This window comes from Akebia trifoliata, chromosome 4, assembly GCF_017979445.1.
Source record: "Akebia trifoliata isolate Shusen 1 chromosome 4, ASM1797944v1, whole genome shotgun sequence".
NCBI lineage: Eukaryota > Viridiplantae > Streptophyta > Magnoliopsida > Ranunculales > Lardizabalaceae > Akebia > Akebia trifoliata.
This window is the reverse complement of record NC_141378.1, coordinates 9,416,105-9,439,181: the sequence shown is the minus strand read 5'-3', so window position 1 is coordinate 9,439,181 and position 23,077 is coordinate 9,416,105. Positions and strand designations below refer to the sequence as shown.

At 34.4% G+C, this 23,077-nt stretch overlaps 2 protein-coding genes across 2 annotated transcripts; both read right to left on the bottom strand.

The window, feature by feature from the left end:
* Window positions 1-410: 410 nt before the first annotated feature.
* Window positions 411-9,558, bottom strand: LOC147403618 (TIM-barrel signal transduction protein). Its single transcript, XM_086439247.1, has 9 exons — window positions 9,313-9,558; window positions 7,277-7,936; window positions 5,757-5,963; window positions 4,955-5,170; window positions 4,629-4,851; window positions 3,503-3,750; window positions 2,290-2,468; window positions 1,930-2,183; window positions 411-718 (listed from the first exon to the last, which is right to left on the bottom strand). Exons 1-9 carry the CDS (start codon window positions 9,442-9,444, stop codon window positions 567-569), a joined length of 2,271 nt encoding a protein of 756 aa, XP_086295373.1. The 5' UTR covers window positions 9,445-9,558; the 3' UTR covers window positions 411-566.
* Window positions 9,559-19,256: 9,698 nt separating this feature from the next.
* On the bottom strand, window positions 19,257-21,481 carry LOC147403617 (uncharacterized). Its single transcript, XM_086439245.1, has 2 exons — window positions 20,289-21,481; window positions 19,257-20,184 (listed from the first exon to the last, which is right to left on the bottom strand). The coding sequence occupies exons 1-2, from the start codon at window positions 20,366-20,368 to the stop codon at window positions 19,659-19,661; spliced, it is 606 nt and encodes a 201-aa protein (XP_086295371.1). The 5' UTR covers window positions 20,369-21,481; the 3' UTR covers window positions 19,257-19,658.
* Between the last annotated feature and the right edge of the window lie 1,596 nt (window positions 21,482-23,077).

Here is a 23,077-nt window from a genome sequence, read left to right as displayed (position 1 = left end):
GTCAACCAAATTCACTAAAGTCTATAAATCATTAACCAATCATAGTGAATTAAGTCACCAAATTAGGTTTACCTTCAGTTTCATGAAACGATATCAATTGCAAACAATGTAGATCTATCCCAATCATGAACCAGGTAACAAGAATCAGATCAAGATGTTTCTATGTTTAAAAGGACATTACTAGGGCCTCCCTTAATTTCCTAGAGTATTAAGATACAGTGCTTGTTCTAGTAGATTAATTAACTAGTTAGTTAATATTGTTACACGAAAGTGCCTTCATGTTTATATCTGAAATTACAATTTTTTTTGCTACTTTTACATGTTAAACCAGTAGATCTCATAAGGGTGGGAGCTGGTTATATTGTTTAGCGAACACTGCTGTTTATTCAAATTAGCTTGATCTGGCAATCTGATAAAAAGATTTTTTGTAGTTTTATATTAGGTAATATCTTACAGATGCATCTATACATGGTTATAAAACCATCATTCCATCTGACAGTTAGAACTAAGTAGAGATGAATGAGCACTTTTATATCGCATGATGGAAACAACATAAACATTGTATCTCACTTGATGGAAATCGACTTGTATTGTCTGACTGTGCTTTTAATAGCTTGTTCAACAGGCAACCTCTCCAAGCTTGATGCACCATAGAAACCGTGAACTTCCTTGGTTCTCTTCAACACAAATTCTGCATCCTTGGGACTTGATATAGGACCTGCAAATTTCATAATGAGATTCTTTGGGTATTGGAAAAAGCTACCAATAGAGCAACCAATTTGAAGAAATTATCTCATATCAAAAGAATAATGAAGATGGGGATTTTGTTTGATTCGTCTGGCAATATATTTTTGTCATGGTTCAAATCTATGTTACCTGATTCGTTGGTACTAGTCCGAACCACGAACCAGTACAAACCGATAAAGTTCATGATATGGTTTGGACTGGGTTCGTAAAATCAAGCGAACCACAAGCCCACCAAATTTTTATTGGGTTCAGTGAACAAAAGCATGCTGGTTCACAACAATTATTTAATTGGTTTGGTGAACAAAAGCAATTTATTATATATTTTTTTCATTGTTCATATTTAGAATTTGGTGAGATAATTTGGATTATCCTACCTACCCCTACAAACCAGGTTGATTCTAGAGTGGTCCGAGCCTCTTAATGCACTCGATAATCCCATGAGGCACGCATGTCACCCCTTCCACACGTACGAGGTGTACTGGAAAAAATCCCAGGGGGTGGCACCAAGGGGGGGGGATTGAACTCAAGACCTCCGCTTCCTGAGGTGTGGTCCTCTTCATCTCACCAACTCCTTGTTGGTTCATGGTTCAAACAATTTGGTTTAAAGGGAAAGCTCCTTCTCTCTTAACAAACTTTTTAAGAAATTATTTCTAAATGTTTCCGTTTCATGTATATATGCAGTCCACTGGCGCCACTTCCTAACGTAAATGTTGAGAATTCATTTCATTCGTTAGACAGAATTGAATGGAGGAACAATCTTCGTTCAGTCGACCCCAAACTTTTGGGGGTAACGCTTTGTAGATTCTATTAAAACTTCATACAAAATTAATCATGAGTTTAAAATTAGTCTTGTATAGTATGTTGCTAACATGACAGAACAAGTCACATATGACACACGGAATGATGTCTATCTTAGATACAATGCTCTAGAATCTTTTAAGTATTAACTGCTTAACATTCAGATAAGCCAAAAACATGATGATTTTCTAGTGAAATAATACCACATCACTATAATTTTTTTCTAATTAGTTACATTAATATTTTGGTATGAGATGATAGATAGCTACATTATCAGAATGAGACGTCTAAAACATGGCAGTCTGAAATGATGCAATATAATTTAAAACATGAAACGAATCACAAGTGCTCATTTAAAATTACTAAAGCACCATAATTTCATACCTCCATGGCAGAGCACGATAACATTGGGATTGATCCCATGTGCAGCATCTGCAATAGCTTGTACACAAACAACACTGTCCTCCAATGAAATGGCCGTTTTTGCACCAATTGAGCCTGAAGTTGTGAGCCCCATATGAGCCACTATAATATCAGCTCCAGCTTTGGCCATGGAAACGGCTTCATCTTGATTGAAAGCATATGGGGTTGTCAAAAGACCCAACCTATGTGCTTTTCTAATCATCTCAACCTCCAAGCTAACCAAGCAAAGAAAGGAAAAGCTCTAAGCTTTAAAATTGCAGATATAAACGATTATCATGTGAACATAGGTAAAATGTACAGATAATATCTTTTGAGACCTACCCATATCCCATTCCTGTCTCTTCGAGGTTTTGCCTAAAGTTACCATCAAAGAGCCCAACTGTCGGGAAGTTCTGCACCCCAGAAAATCCAACTGATTCTAGCTGCTTTAGAAAGTAGTCCATTCGGCGAAAAGGATCAGTTGCACATACTCCAGCAAGAACTGGTACTTGCTTCACCACCTATAAACATTATAGAAGTTATGCACTCGTAACCAAAGATTTAAAAGCTTTGACAGAACTGGAAAACAGAAGTCTTTAATCAGGCTTTTTCGGTTTCAACCTCCAATTCAAACTAGCGGATAAGAATTTTAATATTTTTTTTATCTGGGACAAATCCTAGTGAATAAACCCTGCCACCACAAACAGGTGTATCCGGTAAATTTTAGTAATTTCCTTTGTATATCAAGTATAAATAGAATAAAATCAGGAAGAAAAAAAAATGAAGAACAAGAAGAAGAAAGTTGAGAATGAATGAATAATGATCCAAAAGATGTTACTATTTTCCCCCCTACCATAGTGAAGGTCTGACTGTCAAGGTCTATAATGAGTATTTTAGAACAGAAGAAATTAACACGAAAAAAATCAAAATCAAAGTAAAGGAGGGAAAGGACAATAAAGGAAATAGTGATTGTATGGATGATGGATAACAATGGTCATAGCAGGAATCCTCAACGCTCGAGGATTTTGGCATCAACACTACTCAACAGCATAAGGCTTCAGAGGCGAACTCCTCAACGTATCACAGCAGCTACACTAAAGATCTTGCAAACAAAGACAATTCAATGATAGAGAAGGAAGGAAGTGGAGGAGAAACTTTCACTCAAACTCTTCAAGAGAGGAACTAGTCTCAACTCTCAAAGAGGGTTTTTATTTTCAAAATGACAGCAAAAGATGCCTCACCTTGTTTATTTTTGCTCATAGTACACTTATTCACTCTCTTGGCTGTGTTTGGCTACACTTTGACCTCCCTTCCGCACTACATCAATGAGTTGTTTACTTGTTCACTTAATAATTCAATATTTTCCAAGGAAAAAAATGACCAAAAATAGTGCACTAACCTCCATATCATGCAATCAAGATTTACTAGTTCAGAAAAAAAAAATGTGGCTTAAATGATCAGGTAGGAAAGAAACAGATGATTTAATTAATACGGACTACGAGAGCACATGATCAAGTTTAAAGAAACTTACTTAACAATAGTGGTTGAAACTCACCGGCAATACTTCATTAGCCATGTCGAGTACCACTGCATTTGCATCTGCAAAAGGCAATAAACCTGCCAAGGAACCCCTCCCTGCCATCCGAAAGCGCCCCGAATTGTATACAACTAAGAGATCCACACCACCAACTTCCTCAAACTTGGCAGATATGCCTGTCCCAGCACCGGCCCCAATTATGGGCATTCCTTTATTTATTTGATCTTTCAATTTCTGCAGTATGGCCCAAGTTCTTTGTAATGATTCTGCTAGGACAATCAACAACAAAATGTTATCCCTACACCAATATTATGGTCCTTTTTTGTACACATGCATAGTTGCTGTATACAATTGGTGCTTTAAATTAATATATATAGGTTGGGTTCGGTTGACTCAAGAAATATGACACAAGATCTTGACCATGTAATCACAAAATCCAATTGTTGGAAAGTATCCTCAAGATAAGCATCATCAGGATCTGTATTGTTGAGATACGCATAAAATCTCAACCGTTGGATTTTGTGTTTACACAGTCAACATCTTGAGTCAATGGAACCCCACAGGGTAAAGTTATAATGTTTTAGATATTATATAGACTATTTGTTAAGGAAATATTATGCATGGATATATCTATCAAAAAAATATGTTGTGTGGATACGTGAACTCATTGTTGTGATGAAGGTTCTCCTTTAGAGCTTTATGTGACAAAAATAGAGAAAGATAAGCTTCACCTAGTTTTCCTCAAAAGCATTCATAAGTTGACAATACTATTATCCAATCTAATGACACTTCACTTTGAACAATCAATACATTTGGTAAAATAATTTATTTAGCTTGGTACAATTTTCAAAGAGTCTGACATGGTTCCAATTTAATATGAGTGATCCTCGAGGCCGGATTCCCAAAGGAAGCGTTCAAGTTACAGGGTAAATACATATGTATGCTCATATATAGGCAACTCCAGCGCCACCCTTCATCCTACTAAAATTGGCATAAGACAGTATAGTCAAATAAGATAAAAGACAGGAAGAACTAATGGTAATAACAAGCTCATATTGATCAATTTAGTGTCAAATCTTTCACACTAACATTCTGGCATCCATTATCACAGATCACGCAAAAGCAAAAGCAAACAAATTCTAACCTGGTCTTGCTTCAGGAAAGTCCGTTGGGCTGGAGCTAATGGTTCCATATCCTGAAAAATTCCCCTTAGAAACACGTTCCTCATGAACATCTTGATTTGGTTCAAGAAAAGCATCTTGTTGAGGACCAACATGTTTCGCAGTCTCAATACTAATCTCTAAGAATGAATCCACCAATGCATTTGCAAACTCAGGATCATTAATATGATACGGAAACCTCTTCACCTATTAAAATGCAACATGGACAGTTTAAGAAGCTAAAAGGGGGTAATTGAAAATAGGGATCACATCTGTGTAATATACACCTTCTGATAAACAGTGACTTTACCTGCCGATCTTCATTTGTCTCAACAAGCCTCTCTAGTTCATCTATAAGAGCACAAGTAGCCTCATGATCGTAAAAGGGCTTCCCCGGTGCATCTAAAGCAGAGATGCCCTTCTGTGGTAGGCAAACACATACCTTTGATGATGACTTGTTCAGTTTGTCTGCTATAAAGGCAGCAAATTTTTTGTTTTCATCTGCTGTGGTTCGCATGAGAGAAACCTGCAAAGAATCGATACCAATAGATCCACATGTAAATCCAAAGCTCATAATCTAGGTTTCCAGAGTTGAAGATGCACTAATATATTGCAACAAGACTAAGCTTTAAAAAAAAACCTTTTTCTTTTTCTTCAATTGTCCAACAAGGCAACACGGATAGTTTTATTTTGTTTCAATTATTAAATCACATAATGGAAGCCAAATTACTAACTTTTGTAGAAGAATAAATCACATTTGGTACCATTTTGTATTATCTCAAGATGAGAGGTGTTCTGGTAAGAGAAGCATATAAGAGGAATACTCAATTAACATTGAATTGGTCTCACTAGAATGATCGATCAGAACCATCTGACATATATGCAATCATTTTTTTTTTTTTTGGTAAGTATAAATTTTATTAAACAACAAGAAAGAAAGGATAGGAGGCCAAGCTAGCCACCCTGCAAGGAAACAAAAAATCAGAAGATATGATTGTATTGCAATTTTTATTGGATCACATAAATAGATGAGATAGATATACTCTTTCGATCAAATAAACTCAGTAAAAGCAAAAGAGAAAAAGAAAATTTTCAAGGTTTGAGAAACGAACTTGCTCATTATGAATGTGAATATTTCGTTTATGAAAATTAGAAGGTATGGTTTCCTTAGCTCCAAAGTTCACCATATCCAAGGCCCCTGTACTCAAGACCAATGGGATCTTCTTCTCTATTATAGCATCGAAACGAGAACTATCACAGGCCATGACACCACCAACTAAATAATCCGCAACTTCCGTTGTTGTGATGTCCAAAACACCCTAATAAAACCAAGATAAGTGATTTTAGTGAATATGAACCAAATACCAAGGAAAAGCATAGATATAAAATATTTCATTTTATTCGATGCAAAATCAACAGAATTGAACAAAGTCACTTGCAACTTGACGTGGGACAAAGTCACTTGCAACTTGACGTGGGACCAATTCTTGATAAATATTATATAAAATAAAAAAAGGAAACATTGGAAAGATTAAAAGTAAATATGATTTAATTAAGAGTTCATTTGTAATTCTTAATGTTATTAGAAGTGCAAGGATGAAAACGCTGCACTTTAATTATTACCTCTTAGCTGTCCCATGTTTTTCTTCATATATTAGGAGGGAAAAAAACTTGGTTACCCACAGCAATTAAGTTTTTGGAGTCTGCTCTTAACCCCAAAATGAGTTTTGTTTTTGTGCCAAGTCCACTTGAAATTGGACTTAGTCAGGCCAATTTGGTCGAGTTTCTGGTCAAATGAACAAGATTTTAGAGCATAAGGGTAAAGCTTGAATTCTCTGCCAAAGAAGAGCATCAATTTTTTTTAAATATTAATAATAGATTCTATTGCCGCTCCAACTTCTACTAAGAGCACCCCCAACATGTGTGCTAATTCTTTGTTAATAATCAGATGAATTTTGGTGCTCTTAGTAAATGTTGGTGTGGCACTAGAATATCTCTATCTTTATTATTATCTTTTAGCTTCCAGTTTCACTCAACCAGCTTTGAGCTGGAAAATATTATACATACTAGCTAAATTTGAATTAAAGATGAATCTTGGATCAAATTTAATCATTCAAAATTGGAACACACATTACTACCGGATCTTTCAAATTACACATTTCTTGTAACATTTAGTCCCAATACTTTGTTGGGTCCCGTTCAGCAACAAACATTTTGACAAACATTTTGGCAAAACATTTTTCAAAACATGGGTTAGAGGTTTTGGAATGGGCTGATTTTTGGTGAGGATGATCTCTACGGTGAGGAGATCCTCCTCACCAAAAATCAGCCCATTCCAAAACTTCTAGCCCCAGTTTACAAGTTGAAAAATCGTAGACCGTCCATTTTTTGTAAACCATTTTTGATGGGGTTAGAAGTTTTGGAATGGGCTGATTTTTGGTGAGGATGATCTCCTCACCGTAGAGATCATCCTCACCAAAAATCAGCCCATTCCAAAACCTCTAACCCATGTTTTGAAAAATGTTTTGCCAAAATGTTTGTTGCTGAACATTTCCCTACTTTGTTAACAAAACACCTATTCCATCAAATATATGGCTCTCAAAAAACAATAAGTGTAACATTGCAAAGGTACCTTTATGAATCCCCCTCTAACCAGATCTTCCATGGCCCTACCACCAACCCCCGTGGCATGGAAAACCAATGTCTCATAACCTTCTTTCTCCAGTCTTTCCTTGACAGCATTTACACATTGAGTCGTCACCCCAAACATCGTTACCCCAACAGTGAGTTTTTCAGTATTACTACAAGATTCTCCAAATCCCGAAACTCTACCAACTGCCATTCCAGCAAAAGCAGTTCCAGCATTAGATAACACAACTCTGCTTACACAGTTAATCCCACAAATATCGACCACCGATGGGACCAAAATCAAGTCAGAGGTCCCGACGTAAGGTTGAGTTTGACCACTAGCGACAGTGGATACTATAACTTTGGGCACTCCTATTGGAAGAGATTTCAATGCAGATGATATTAGAGATGTTCCTCCACTACCTCCAAGACCAATGGCTCCGATAAGAATTTGATCCTCGTGAGCTTTCTTGAGGAAGTGTTCAAGCGCTTTACCCATTATAGAAATTGCTTTGCCTCTATCATCTGGAAGAAGGTTTGATGGTTGTTGCTCTTCTGACGGAAAATAGTAAGAGAGAACCTCATTTCGAGTCACGAAAGGAAAATTTCCAAAGCTCTCTGTGTCCTTCTTACTGGTGGAAACATCAACAATTGTCACTTGAACCTGACAATAAACATATCAGGCAACAATGAATCCACTTCTTTTTATAGGTTTAAAAATAGGGTAAATTACCATTTTGTGAGCTGAATATGACGAAATTCCATTCCAGCTCACTGTCATTTTAATTCCCAAAACATGAAGAGTGAGATCACAGGTTTTTCAAAGTGGCGATCTCGCTGATTTTTATTTTTTTTTCAAAGTGACAATCTCGCTGGTTTATAAAGTGACGATCTCGCTGGACTATCACTTTTCAAATAAATATCAGCGATCTGGCCACTTTATATCAGCGAGATCGTCACTTTGAAAAAACTGCGATCTCGCTCTTCATGTTTTGGGAATTAAAATGACTAGTGAGCTAGAATGGAAATTTCATCAGAAGTTGATCACATTTTGGAAAATTTCTCAAAAAACTATATAACATGAGGCAATGTAAACAAAGATAATAATATGTAATCAGTTAGCATTCCACAAACATAATTTTCAATCAAATGAGTATAATCATAAATCCCATTCTATCCTCTGGCAATATTTTGAAGTGTTGCATATGAGATTGTATACTAATGGAATCCAATAATTTGCGGCCTCAGATACTTCGGCTTTTGGAATAAATCACACTCGTTATTTTATATATTATCAAGTTTTCTTTTGTAATTATCACCATAATTACAAAAGCCTCATCCCAAGAAATATGAGTTTGGCTGAACGAATTCGGTTTTTCTGTTCCATTCTATCTAAAGCCATGTACTCCATTCATTCAAGTCTTAGAATCTGCTCTTCTTAACTCAATCCGCGTCTATTTCAGAAGTTTTATTTGGAACTTAGTTGCGAACAAAACTTTTGAACCTAAACAGCCTACAAGTCAACAATTCAGTAAACATTTAACACTACAAGTCCACTAACCCAACATTGACAAAGAATACGGGGATTGAACAATCGTCTCTAGAGAGAACTTGATAGCTAAATCTATGAAGTAAAATACTAAACACCGCAAAAGAAAAAAAAATCATCATTGTTAGTTGAATCAAAGGAGATCACTCTCTGGACTTAGTTTTTCCAAAACTTGAGATAATGAAAAGAATCTATACTTCCATTTAACTAAGAAATAAACAGAATCAGATAATCGTTTCAAAAATAAAACAGTATCAAATAATGATATTTATTATTTTATTTTATTTTTTGTTATTAAAAGTGCACATTGAACGCCAAATAATTCCAAAAAAAATCCGATCCAAACAGATTACAAGACATTTACACAACAGGCATTTTTAAGTAGCAAGAGATCCAAACAAAGATTAAAGAATCCTAAAATGTTTAAAAAAACAAAAATAAAAAATATCATAATTAGAATAAAAAGAAATTATCTGAATCAGACAACGTGCCTTCGATGAAGAACTTTTCGAAAATTTCACTAGATTGGATCGAACCGAATCGGACAGGAATCGAAGCTCATCCGCCTTTGTATCGGCCGTTCCGATACAGAAGACTTGGAAAACTTTATCCCGATTCACCATTTTTGCGCTCTAAGTTGAGATTGTTGTCTCAACTATTTAGACTTTCTAAACGAGGTTGAATTTCCAGATTTCCTTTATCTGATTTTGGATCTTCTGTCTTCGGATTTTCTGAATGAAGCTCCCGCTGCTTCGTGTACATTGGATACAAGTGGGGGTTCAGTTAGGTTGTAGATGGGTCGGATTAAAACCTGATACCCATTCCGTACATCGGATCTAGTTCAAGTATTTGGTTCTGATTAGGATCCAATTTTGACAACCTACCTACCACTACCAGCCCTCGATGGCAATTCGGATACGGTAAAATTTGATTAGTAAAGAATTCAAGTTCTATTCAATTTTAAATTGCAAAATTTCAGTCTTAAATTTGCCCAAAAATTCAATAAATGAAAAATATGGGGCCTATGCTTCATATTTGTATTAAAGTGCTGAAAAATATGTAAATTACTGAAAAATCATAAATGCACCCTGAAGGATGGATTTCTTATTAAATGCTCCCTAACTTTCTTCTCCTAACTTGATGGTCCTTCCTGTCAATAAATTTTTTCTTTCTTAACACACCTCTCACCCTCTTTCAATTGTATCGATGAGTCAAATTGTCGAGATCAACCCTTTATATATGTTGAGATCAATGATTACTTATCATCGATCTTGATGACATGAATCATTGAGTCAGCAATTCAAATTGTTGATATTACAAACGATTTAAATGGTTCACCTCAATGATTTAAATGGTCAGTCTTACCAATTTAGGTTTGATGTGCATGCGCATTAAGAAGGAAAGATTTTATCAACATAGTTACAAAATTCTTTCAATTTTTTTTTTTTTTAATTCATAAATAATTCAAATTATTGAGATCAATGATTATAGATCATCTATTTTTTATGTTTGAACATGAGTCATTTAGTCAACAATTCAAATTGTCGAAACCAACAATTTATATGGTTCATCTCAAAGATTTGAACCGTCGATTTTGCCAATTTAAGTTTGATGGGCCAAGTCATTAAGAAAGATATATTTTACTAATACAGTCACAAAATTCTCTGAATTCTATGAAAAATTCATAAGATTCTACAAATAAGGGACTAGCAGATTAATTTGACGAATCAACAAATTAATCTACGACTATTGATTGATAGCAAAATATATTGAAAATTTTACCTTTTAAGCCTCAAATTTTTTTATTTTCTCAACATTAAAATCTAAAAGAACAAGACAGGAATTGAAGATGATGGATTTGGTTAAGAAATCCAAAATTTTCATATATATTTTTTCTCAAAATTTTCCTGATTTTTTGACAAAATTTTTCCGAATTTATCTGAATTAATGGAATTGAAGGCCCACCGAATAATTACTGAATCCAAACTATGTTATTGTGTTTACTAATTGGATTGTGAAGATACCACCCGGGAACTCACAGTGCATCTAGAAACAAGCCTCTACAGTAATTTTTCAAATTATATTTATGTTTTGTTATATATATGGATTTTATATTTTGCAATCAAATCAAATTTTGTTTGATCTGGAACTGATTTTGATGTAGAATAGGTTACTCTTGATTTTCTAGAAAAAATGGATTAAAAAAACAGATATATTTGTAATTATATTAGAAGTGAAGATTTTTTTTATTAGTAATTCAATATCTTAGAAGCATGATACGGTACTAGAGTTTTCCAGTGCTTTGGGTGAGCTTGAATTAGCTGAGTTAGGTAGTTTTGGATGGGTTGGGTTTGTTGAATTGAGGTTGGATTGAGTTATTCTAACCCAGGCTCAACTCAATTGGCCCACTCAGCTTAAGCTAATAAAGAAATGGGCCTACGAAAAATACCCAAATCCGATCTAGGACAAGCCTGGCCCATTTACAGACCTACTCTTTCGAGTGCTACTGCCCATCAATACTGCCTAACAATCACAAGTGAACCACCTGATTTACCACATTGTCCTAACTGATCGATTTGATGTTTGACCATATAATTATGATCTAAAAGACAAAAATAAATAAATAAGTAAAATTCCGAAGAAGAGAGTTTCATTACTCCAATGTTTTTCTTCTTTTGGCTGATTTAGATATGCCCCTCAGGGTTTCGAGGATATGTTAAATGCCTCCAATGGTTTCAAGTTGATGACATACCCCCTGACCATAGTCTTCTCTGAGAAATTAATAATAAATGACATTAATGCTCTCATCTTTAAACTATAGTCTCCCTATCTAGAACTGTATCCCGTTTGTATAACAAAATACATTGTCTATGGGGCATGTGTTTATTGGAAAAATGAACCCATTGGGTAGCGTACCATAAAATAAAATGGCTTGATTAAGAGCTCAATATGCCTTAAACTCCTACCAAGACATCGCTCATGTGCTATAGGAATAGGACACAAAACATGTCACGTAGAATCGCTCATGTGCTATAGGAATAGGACACCGTTTTGGATCCTCACACCCAAAAAAACCCAATCCTTTTTCCCATTCAAAATCGGTCAAATCTATTAAGAAACTTTATCCTTGCCTTTAAACTCAAGATTTTATTGCCTTCAACCTTGAGAACACAGGAAAGGAGTTCTGAAAAAATTGAAATTAGTGTTTTTATTTATTTAAAATCACTGTTTTTTGACAAGAACTAGAGCGCGCCATCGATTTGAAATCATACGATATTTCAAACATTCAACAAAAATTGATCTTGGAGATTGAAGAATTTAAAGATGACAACTTTTTCACAGGGAAAAGAAATGGCTAGAGGTTTCAGACAAAGACATTTTAATCATTTGATGTTAGTTTGTCATAGGAGACCAAGGACCCGAGGGATATTTCTAAATTGAGATCGGATCCTTTATAGCCCATTTTTCTTGTTGCCCTTGTTCAACAGCCCACAAAACATCATATTGAGAAAATTTATGAATTCAATCATCTTGTTCTCATGGTTTAGATAAGATTTGAGGAAAAAAAAAAATCAAAAAATGCTTTTTTTTAATCAAATTAAAGATTTGAAAATGGTCGGTCACTGAACTCTTAAATTAAAATGATCAAATGTAATTGTCATGATGAAATGGTACACCCTCAAACCATTACTAATAGCTATAGAGATCTACAAGAGAAACAGGCAACAAATGATCTGCTCCGGTCTAAATTCCCCATTTTCCAAGTAGGGAAGACCGTTTGATTGTACCAAACCCATGCCAAACTCTCCTTCGTTCTCTATGTTAGCCCATGTCCTCCAATTTACTTTGCTTGACCTTCGATATGCCCAAACATGCATTAAGCATTTTTTTTTTAAATTTTATAACGAAGGTTATCCGAGCCAGCTTGCGCACACCAATCTAGTCCATATGCCCCGCACCCAGGCTTTACCCATCACATGTGTACTTACACACGTGCGACAGTGCGTGGCCACCAAGGTTTTTATGAGTAGTGGGATTCGAACTTGAAACCAAAGATGAAGCAGACTCCTTGACCCTAAGTCGATACCATTCAGCCACCCCCTAGGGATTTGAATGTGCGATAGTGCGTGGCCATCACGTGTGCACTTATGCAAATGAGAAATATTTGAATCATTAAACGGTTAATTATTTTAATTTAAAAAAAAAAAAAAACTTAGTTGTGTCGGTCAAACTTTCATAACTCTGCCAAGATTTTCATATGGGTGAATTGGATCTAGGATGAGTTGCATTAGCTATCTTACTCGATTACTTCTGAGTACCAAGATTGGGATGACTCGCTAGAGTCAATCATCTCAATCTTTAATGAGTTTTAAAACCATGTTAGGTAGAAATAAACTCAGTTGAGTCATAAATTATATATTACCCCTCTCAATAATTATCCAAATCGACAGTTATTATTTGTAGTTATATTCAAGTTTTCTTCTAGTGCTTATTGCCTTCCATTGTCGACTTCAAATCATCATAAAGCTTCACAACCCCACAATTTTTCTCAAGGTCAAAATAAAATTTGTTGTTCGAAAAATAAGCGTGCTTAGCATGTAAAAAAAAAGTGTGAGACTAATAATGAACGTGCAACGAGTCCAATTACTGAAAAAATTAGAGATTTATCCCTTATGTTTGAATGGAAGTGTAAGTGGTATTGTGCGAGTAGTAAATATTTTTACTCTCACATTTAATAGAAATAAGACAAAAATCAATCTTTTATATGAAAATTATCACATAATGTAATAAATGTGATAGGGATGTGGACAAAGCCTACACATGAGAGACCAAGAATCCAAAAGGGATTTGGATTCATTGGTTTGAAAATCCTTAATGAATATACGTACGATGCACGAAGATTATCCAAGTCTTTGGATTGGATTTGGTTAAATATTGAATTTCCTTTCTCATTTGCGTCGTTTTCAAATCACTTTTTCTGCTGTTGAAAAAGTGTTTATATTTGCTTCCACCATATACCTCTATAAACGTCCATTTCGAACCTTTTTCAGTAATAATTTAGACATACAATTTGACAATGCAATTATTGCTCATTATGGATTAGAGTTTCTTTTCATAAACCTTTTCAATTGGTTTGATGATGTTGACTTGGAGGTTCTACGCCCATCCACCTTTTTCAAGGTTTACTCTTCTCAAACTAACTTGAACAATGTTGGGTATTTTTAGAACCACTAATAGCAACGTCAGTTTGATTTTGTTTGACAGGTGGGCAAATAAATTAAGGATTCAATCCTACATCTTTTCTCATTTATATATATATATATATATATATATATATATATATATGGGGCGGTTCAAGGGACATATGTAAAAATAATGGTTTTTCAAAATATGAGTTAGAGATTTTGAATTGAGTTAATTTTTTGTGATGATGGTCACTATGATAAGAAGATCATCTTCACAAAAGATCAGCTCAATCTGAATTTCTAAATCTATCAAAAGTAATTTACAAATTATTGATAAAAGTTGATAAAAAATTGACGATCCTTAATCTAAATCACTTTTAATGGGGTTAGAAGTTTCAGATTGGACTGGTTTTTTTTTTTTTTTTTCCAGATGATCTTCCTATCATAGAGATCATTCTCACAAAAAATCAGCTCAATCCGAAACTTCTAACCCATATTTTGAAAATTTATTAATGTTACATTGTTTTTACATATATTTTTTCATATGTCCCTTAATCCTGACCCATATATATATATATATATATATATGGGTCACGTTCCTAAGACTCATATTGGGACTCACATTGCGACACACCGTTTTGTCTTATATGGGAAAAAATATTTGGAATGGGTTGATTTTTTGTGAGGATGATCTCTATGGTGAGGAGATCATCCTTGCCAAAAATCAGCTCATTATGAAACTTCTAGACCGTCCAATTTTTGTTGAAAAATTATAGACCGTCCAATTTTTGTAAATCAATTTTGATGGGGTTAGAAGTTTTGGAATGGGATGATTTTTTGCCAGGATGATCCCCTCATCACAGAGATCATCCTCACAAAAAATCAGCTCATTCCAAACATTTTTGCCCATATAAGACAAAACGGTGTGTCGCAATGTGAGTCCCAATATGAGTCTTCGAAACGTTGTTCTATATATATGGGTTAAAAGTTTTGGATTGAGCTGATTTTTTATGAAGATGATCTCTATGATGGGAAGATCATCCGGAAAAAAAAAATCAGTCAAATCTGAAACTTCTAACCCCATTAAAAGTGATTTAGAATGTGGACCGTCAATTTTTTACTAATTTTTGTCAATAATTTATAAATCACTTTTGATGGATTTAGAAATTTCAGATTGAGCTGATTTTTTGTGAGGATAATCTTCTCATCATAATTACCATCATCGCAAAAAATCAGTTCAATCCAAAATCTCTAACCCATATTTTGAAAAATCATTGTTTTTATATATGTACCATGAACCACCCCCATATATATATATATGGAAACGGATCAAAGGACATATGAAAAAACAATGTAACATTAATAAAATTTTAAAATACGGGTTAGAAATTTTGGATTGAGCTGATTTTTTGTGAGGATAATCTCTATGATAGGAAGATCATCCAAAAAAAAAAAAAATTAGTCCAATCTAAAACTTCTAACCCCATTAAAAGTGATTTAAAATGTGAACCGTCGATTTTTTACTAATTTTTACCAATAGTTTGTAAATCACTTTTAATGGATTTAGAAGATTTAGATTGAGCTGATTTTTTGTGAGGATGATCTTCTCATCATAGTGATCATCCTTGCAAAAAATCAGCTCAATCCAAAATCTCTAACCCATATTTTGAAAAAACATATGTAAAAACAATGTAACATTAATAAAATTTTAAAATATGAGTTAGAAATTTTGGATTGAACTGATTTTTTGTGCGGATGATCTCTATGATGGGAAGATTATCTAAAAAAAATATCAGCCCAATTTGAAAATTCTAACCACATTAAAAGTGATTTAGAATGTGAACCGTCGAATTTTTGCCAATAATTTGTAAATCACTTTTGATGGATTTAGAAGTTTCAGATTAAGCTGATTTTTTGTGAAGATGATCTTCTTATCATAGTGACCATCCTTGTAAAAAATCAGCTCAATCCAAAATATCTAACCCATATTTTGAAAAACCATTGTTTTTACATATGCCCCCTGAACCGCCCCCATATATATATATATATATATATTATATATATATATATATTATATATATATATATATATATATATATATATATATATATATATATATGGATGAGATTAAATACTTTTAAACTATATTAAATACTTAATACCATGGAGGCTAAATTATTGAAGTGTTAAAGCAAGCTATTAAAATGTTGGATAATCTAGCATTTTAATCATTTGGAGCATGGTTTTTAAACTCGTCTGAGACCGAGACGTATCGCCTGAGTTAACTCGGTATCAGAGCTGAATGAGACCAACTCACAAAGTGATTTTTTTGATCGAGTTTAGCAACTCATGTACAAATTTTCGAGTTATCTCGTGAGACGTCTCAAACGTATCGGAAAACTCGTCCGAGATGACTCGGTATTGGAGCTGAACGAGACGAGACGCGATACCGAGTTTAAAAACCATGATTTGGAGGGCATTTTTGGTAAAGCAATGTATTTTAAACACATTATAACGGTGGACAGTCCAACTACTTAATTCATCTTTAGTAAATTTTTTCAAAAAAAAGAAGAAGATTTTTTTTTAAAAATTTATAAATATTGAAATATTTAACCATCTTTTAGTAATTTCCCCATATTATAAATTCCATAAAGGTATTGTAATTTAGAACCTGCCACTAAGAATGAAAGTCGGACATACCAGAATATTTTTTAACAAAAATAAATGACCCTTAGCCCTTTTAAGCGAAGAGAAGTATAAAACTAAATATAAAAAATGAGATTAATGGTTAGAAATTGATAGGTGAACGCAGATTTTGAATCAAAATCATAGTTTTAACATTCATAGACTTTAATCAACTTAAAAAGTTATCTCCTCCAAGTATCCATTTAATTGAAGTTACCTTTATACAGTTATTTTCAATCTAATATAAATCCCACAACCTAAATATAGTTTTGGCTTTTTCATAATTTTGCATATTACATGGTCTTCCTATATAACATTCACAAGAAGGCTTGAAAAGTAAAATTGCAAATGTGATTGTACAATTGGTACCTTATTTTGGTAAAAATAAATAAACTTCAAGATGGATGATGAGCATTCCAATAATTATTTTTAAAACGAGGTTTGGGCCAGTAATTTCGGTAAATACACGATCAGTTTTATACTTTTCGCATTCTAATTTGTCTATACATTTTTTTTTTTTTTTTTCAAAAAGTGATTTTAGGAATGTTATAGTCAAGTTCCTTGTATGACTATAAACCCTTATGCTCTATGGATCTTATAAGGATTTCCTTGGGATTCGTTCATGTCATAGCCATTCGTTTTCTAACAAAGCCTAAAACTTTTCATTTAGAAAATTGCCAATCCGTTTATTTTAATTAGAAGTTGAAATGAAAAATGATAAATTGACTTCCTACGACACTGCGCTATGGTGGTGTGCACGGAATCATAGATGTTTTTTTCTTGAGATACGAGTGTTATATACTTAAGGAAAATCAATGGTACTTTGCCCAAACAATGTTGTAGCAAGTGTTTGTAAGATGCTAGTGTAGCACGGCTCAAGTTAAAATCATACTTCTTATGAAATTTTGAGGTGTCATACACTAAATTGAGTTGAAAACACATCGAATCATAATAAAAACTCAGTCAAGCTATGTGTTATATTTACTTTCTTTTGGAAAATAAAATATAAATGTGACTTCAAATTTGAAATCTTAAAATCTTTATATATTGATAATTTTAATATAAATTTTATTGACTCACCCACATTTAACCTTGAGGGGTTGGCTCAATGTTAATTTTTGATCAATAAGCAGTTAATACCTATAGGTTGTGAGCTCAATGCCCAATATGCATGTAATACACGGGTGTTGCACGTGTCCCAAGACTAGTCCTTAGACAAGACCATGGTCCATGGACTGGGCAAAGCCCATACATGAATCCGGTCTACTATCTACAGGGATACCGTTATCACAACAACAACAACAAAAAAGTTTAAATGCAAAAAAAATGTAAACTCTAATAGACCACATGATTCACAATTATTACAAAGGAAATGAATGATAAAAAAAAAAGAGGTGTTTTATAATTGGGGAATTTAAAGGACAGATTTTGCTCTTTTGTTGCTTAGAAAAAGATTGGGCAGACCCTGTAAATGTGGAGTGGGGACTTGTTGTCCCTAAGTCCAAAACTTCTACACTGTTCCAAATTCTTAAAGAATGTTTTCTCCTTTTCAATGTCTTCAAATAAAGAAAAGCATATACACCACTCCTATGGAGTTTATAATAGTAAATACCTACCTCCCGCACCAAAGAAGAAGAAACAACATATCCAAATATATCAATTTGGATGATAGACACCATTCCCCGGATCTCGAAACAATTGTCCGATTACAATAACTGATTTAGATTGTACGAGTTGAAGAACTTTAGTAGTTGATTATACTCAAGAAAATTTACATTTATTGCTCTAGACTCAAAGGTCCTAACCTTCCTAACATGCAATCCCTAGAATTGTCCCAATAAGTAGAACATAGAGATCCAAAATTTTAAATGAGAATAACACTCATTTCAAGTAATGAGGACATAATCAAACAACATGTGATCTGATAATTAAATGATGATTCGAAGACACTGCAATCAAATACGAATTATATGTACAACAAAAATTCTCATTAGATCTCAAAAAAGACATGTGTTGCCATTTTCAATAAAAACAGGATTGCTAAATCAAAAACATGATAAAACTAGTGATTTTTTTTTTTTTTTAAAGTCGTGATTTTTGGACTCAGCTTTTTTCACTTGGTTTATACTCGGCTGACATGGTAAGGGCACAAAACCCATTGATTATTGTCTTCGGGATACACAAGGAAAATCACCAAATGGGTGTCCGATTGGTAGCACTTCGGGATCAAGGGGTGTGCTCCCCCTGTGGTTTCAAGTTCGATTCCCACCGACTACTAATATTAGTGGTCACGGACCGCAGGATTAAAATCCTGTTTTGCAAGTCTTGTTCGGGGAGGATGAATAGTTGGTGCGCGCAAGCTAGCCTAGATACCCTTCTAATAAATAAAGAAAAAAAGATACACAAAGAAAAGATCTATGATTTTGTGCCCTTGCCACGTTAGTCGGGTACAAATCAAGTGAAAAAAAAAAAAAAAAAAAACGAGTCCAAAGATCATTAGCCCCAAAAAAATTATGTATACATAACTGACTGAGGGAAATGTTCATACACAAATTCAAATTCACTTTAAGAAATTCTGCCATTCTTTCAAACTTTTTACTAATTTGATTATTACAATTACAAGATCAACAGAGCTGAAGTTTCGTAAATTATATCGATAAGACCCCATGGTAGAGATCAAATTGTGCACATTAAAACCAAAGAGGAAAATAAAAATAACAAACTAGAGGAAATTAAGAAAAAAGAAAAACGAGATAATTTTTTCCTTGGAAAATGCTGAATGACACAAAATATTTACTGTGAGTCTCACACAAGTTTGACGTGGGATGTGCACATAACCATAGATGTGTTTCCTCGCGATACGAGTAAAAATCATCTACGATTATGTATGCATGTCCACGTCAGAATTGTGAGAATCACAGTAAATCCTATGTCACCCTAGCACTGTTCTTTATTTTATATCTTAATTAACTTTTAGGTCGGACTCTGACAGCCATGGATTCTTCTCTAAGAAACCTCAATTGCTTCTCAATAAATGCCTCTATCGTTTGTCGGAACTCCTCGTTACTCATCTCCTCTTCATAGCACTTCGCCTTCCCTTCTTTTTGGCAATTTTCAGTCGCTGATTGCTGGAGCTCTCGTAAAGCTTCCTCACAGATCACATTCTCCAAGTTTTCTGACTGACTCTTCCCACAAATATTTGCATCCGTATCGGTATCCGTATTGGTAACTGTATCTGTATCCCTATTGTCATACGTATGAGAGAGCGAACTCTCCTCGCATACGATCTGCCTGTCTTGGCGAACTATCTCCTCCGCTACAGATGGAGAACTTTCTGTACGGAACTTCTGACGATTCTCGCTGTTATTGACGAATTCTTCGTATAAATCAGTTCCACAGCGGATTCCGGTAGAATTTTTACAGGGAAATTGACCGGATTTCGCGAAGAGAGTGAGGACGATCGCGTTTCCGATTAAAAAAACAAAGCGAGGACTGCCGACGATGATGTAAAATACCCGGAAACATTCACTGGAATGTTTGAATGCGACAGTAATTCGATATGACAACCAGGAGAGCAAGATGAAAGCAAAACATACCTCAACGAAGCGAAAGAAGTTAGAGATCTTCCGAAGACGACGAAATCTCTGCATCGCGTTTGCTTTCTCTGATTTAACATTATCGATATCAAAGAGATCCATTTGGGGGGAAAATCGAGAAAACTGAGTGATCGATTTACGTTTACTCCTCTAAAATGGATTTAATTTAAGAGATTGAGTGTTGGAAGCCGAAAAATGTGCGAAAATTGAAACCGAACTGATTTTACTGTATCGTTTGTCTGAGATTTAATTTTTAACTTCAAAACCGTTTGAAGTTAAACAGACAATTTCGAGATGATTTCTTCCTGTAAAGGTGAAAATTTTTCTCTCTGTAGTAGGAGAACAGTCGAACAACGCTGGATTTCTGATATAAAAAAAACTATTCTTTGTTAGGAAACAGAGCAGATGGAACGAAAATGAAGAAATTTGTGGTGTTATAGCTCTAATTCTTGGAGAATTCTGAAATGGAATCAGAGAACAAGAAAAAGAAACCAGGAGCTATTTAAGAGAAAATCTGGATAAAGAAGAAGAAGAAGAGGTCTCAAATACGAATTTCCCTTTGTTTCCCTCCTTCTATATGGATTTCGAGCTCTGGAACTGAGTTGTCAACGGAGACAGAGTCCCTATTTATAGTTTAACAAAATATCAAATTTTAATTTAAAATTAGTTTTTTGTTAAACTGAAACTACCTTGAACCTGTTTTTGACAGGTGTACTTTATTTTATTTTACTTTTTCAAAAAAGCTTATTTAGAATTTGTACGGATTATCATTTATGCCAGCACGGCACTTATTTGCCACTTTTACAATCTAACTCCAAGTTATATACATATTTACCGTTACAGGAGACACTACAGCGAAAATCCACGTTACATTCCCTTTTTCGTTGTGATAACCTGACTCCCCCACGTGGCATATTCTAAAGCATGTGTTACCATGGATTTTATGCAAGATACACATCTTCTTAGATTTTATGGGGATGGGCAGTTTTTTAACCAAGGCATCTATGATTCTAAGGCATGGCACATCAAGAGAGTATTTTGATTATACCATGTGGGGGAGACATGAAAACATTACTCTTTAATTTATTTATTTATGAGTTAGTGATAATCAGACTACCCCACGTGACAAATTCAATCGATTATCATGTGCCAAGTTCAAGAATAGTAAATCTAAACTCCTCAAGATACACAATTGCTCTTTCCCATAAAAAAGTGTATCTTAGGAAAATCATGTATTCCAAAAAGTACGATTCCCAAACTATTCACGCCACATAGTCTATTGAGTATGTCACACGGGATAACTAGATTATCACTGTTCTTTTTTTAATTAATGTTGGATTGACCTTAGTGGGAGATACACTGGAGACATCTTGACGTGGTGGCTTGCATATATTCGTAGATGCATTTTCTTCAAGATACAAGTAAATTACATTTACGGACATACGTTCGCCATCATGTTAAGGTATTTCCCATTGAGATCACTGTAGCCATGACTCTTCATTTTTTATGCCCACAACTACCAGTTACATCTGCTTTTCCTTTTTTTTTCCATTAAACAAAATCTAAGTTATAGTTACATGCTATCACCTAACGTAGACAAAACACTACCCAAGCCTTACTTTTTCAACTTTCTTATAATCTCTCTCTAGGACAAAATGGCTTTTAATGGATGTGACTAATTAAATTGATTAAAACTCAATATTAAGCGTATAGGGAAAAAAATGGAATAAATCTTAATCCTACATGTATCATTGTCCAGCGAGCTCAATCTAGCAAAGTTTGTCATACGATAACATGAAACAAGTTTTCTTAATCGTATGAGCGAGTAGTGTCCGTATGCTGAAGGGTGGAGTCCAGATTTCACAGTTGAATTTTAATTCTAAATTTGGAAGTTTGGTAGGTGTCAATTTTCAACATCTTGGATGAAATCAAAAATAGATTAAATTTTTTATTTATTTTTTTGAATAGGAGTTTTTCCATGACATCTAAATGACTCTAATGTTGGATTGCCAATGTGATAATTTGTATGGACCCGACTGTACACAAATCTTAAATTTGAGCCCAACTTTGGGTAGGGACTGAAGATGGACTAATAGAAAGTTGATTTGGTTTAAAAAAGAAATTAGCATAGATTTGGGCACACGTATGGCCACATTGTGAGTGCATTTGAATTTAAATACTCCTTTAATGTGGAGTTCCTAACACGAAGAAACGTTCAAAAGTTGCACATGGGAGCAGTCGAACATTGCATACTGGTGAGTCGTCCTGCCCTTTTCCAGTAGATAATAGTACTGCTAACATAGCGTGTGTGGTACTCGTGAGTCGTGAACCTACAAGATTTTCCATATGGACTACTAAGTCGTATTAACGAGTTCTTAGACGAGTTTATGAGCGAGTTGAGAATTTTGAGACGGAATCGTGATAATCTGACTACATCATGCTGAATATCTGTCATTAATGAGTTCTTAGACGAGTTTATGAGCGAGTTGAGAATTTGAAGACGGAATCGAGATAATCTGACTACATCATCCTGAATATCTGTCAGAACGCAATTGAGTGGGTCAAAATCAGATGAGCTATTTTGATGTCGTCCTTGGGAGGAAATAGTCATTTTGCTTAAAATCCTCAGATGGACCTCGAGATAGATCAGAGTATTGTTGGAACGAGATGTAGCTCTAGTTGGACTGGACTTTTCTATGGGTCCGATCTGTGGCCCGTGTAAAAAGTGGAAGTCCACTTACCACCACCATCACAAAACCGTAGAACATGATTTTGAGAAAGTTACTTAT

What these genes read in the sequence shown, in the direction of transcription:
- LOC147403617 (XM_086439245.1), bottom strand. Translation starts at nt 20,368, where the DNA reads ATGTTAAATCAGAGAAAGCAAACGCGATGCAGAGATTTCGTCGTCTTC. An exon ending in ACTTCTTTCGCTTCGTTGAG is followed by an intron (nt 20,185 to 20,288) that starts GTATGTTTTGCT and finishes CATCGTCGGCAG; the next exon opens with TCCTCGCTTTGTTTTTTTAA.
- LOC147403618 (XM_086439247.1), bottom strand. Translation starts at nt 9,444, where the DNA reads ATGGTGAATCGGGATAAAGTTTTCCAAGTCTTCTGTATCGGAACGGCC. An exon ending in CTTTCCTGAAGCAAGACCAG is followed by an intron (nt 3,751 to 4,628) that starts GTTAGAATTTGT and finishes TTGTCCTAGCAG; the next exon opens with AATCATTACAAAGAACTTGG. An exon ending in GAGACAGGAATGGGATATGG is followed by an intron (nt 2,184 to 2,289) that starts GTAGGTCTCAAA and finishes TTGCTTGGTTAG; the next exon opens with CTTGGAGGTTGAGATGATTA.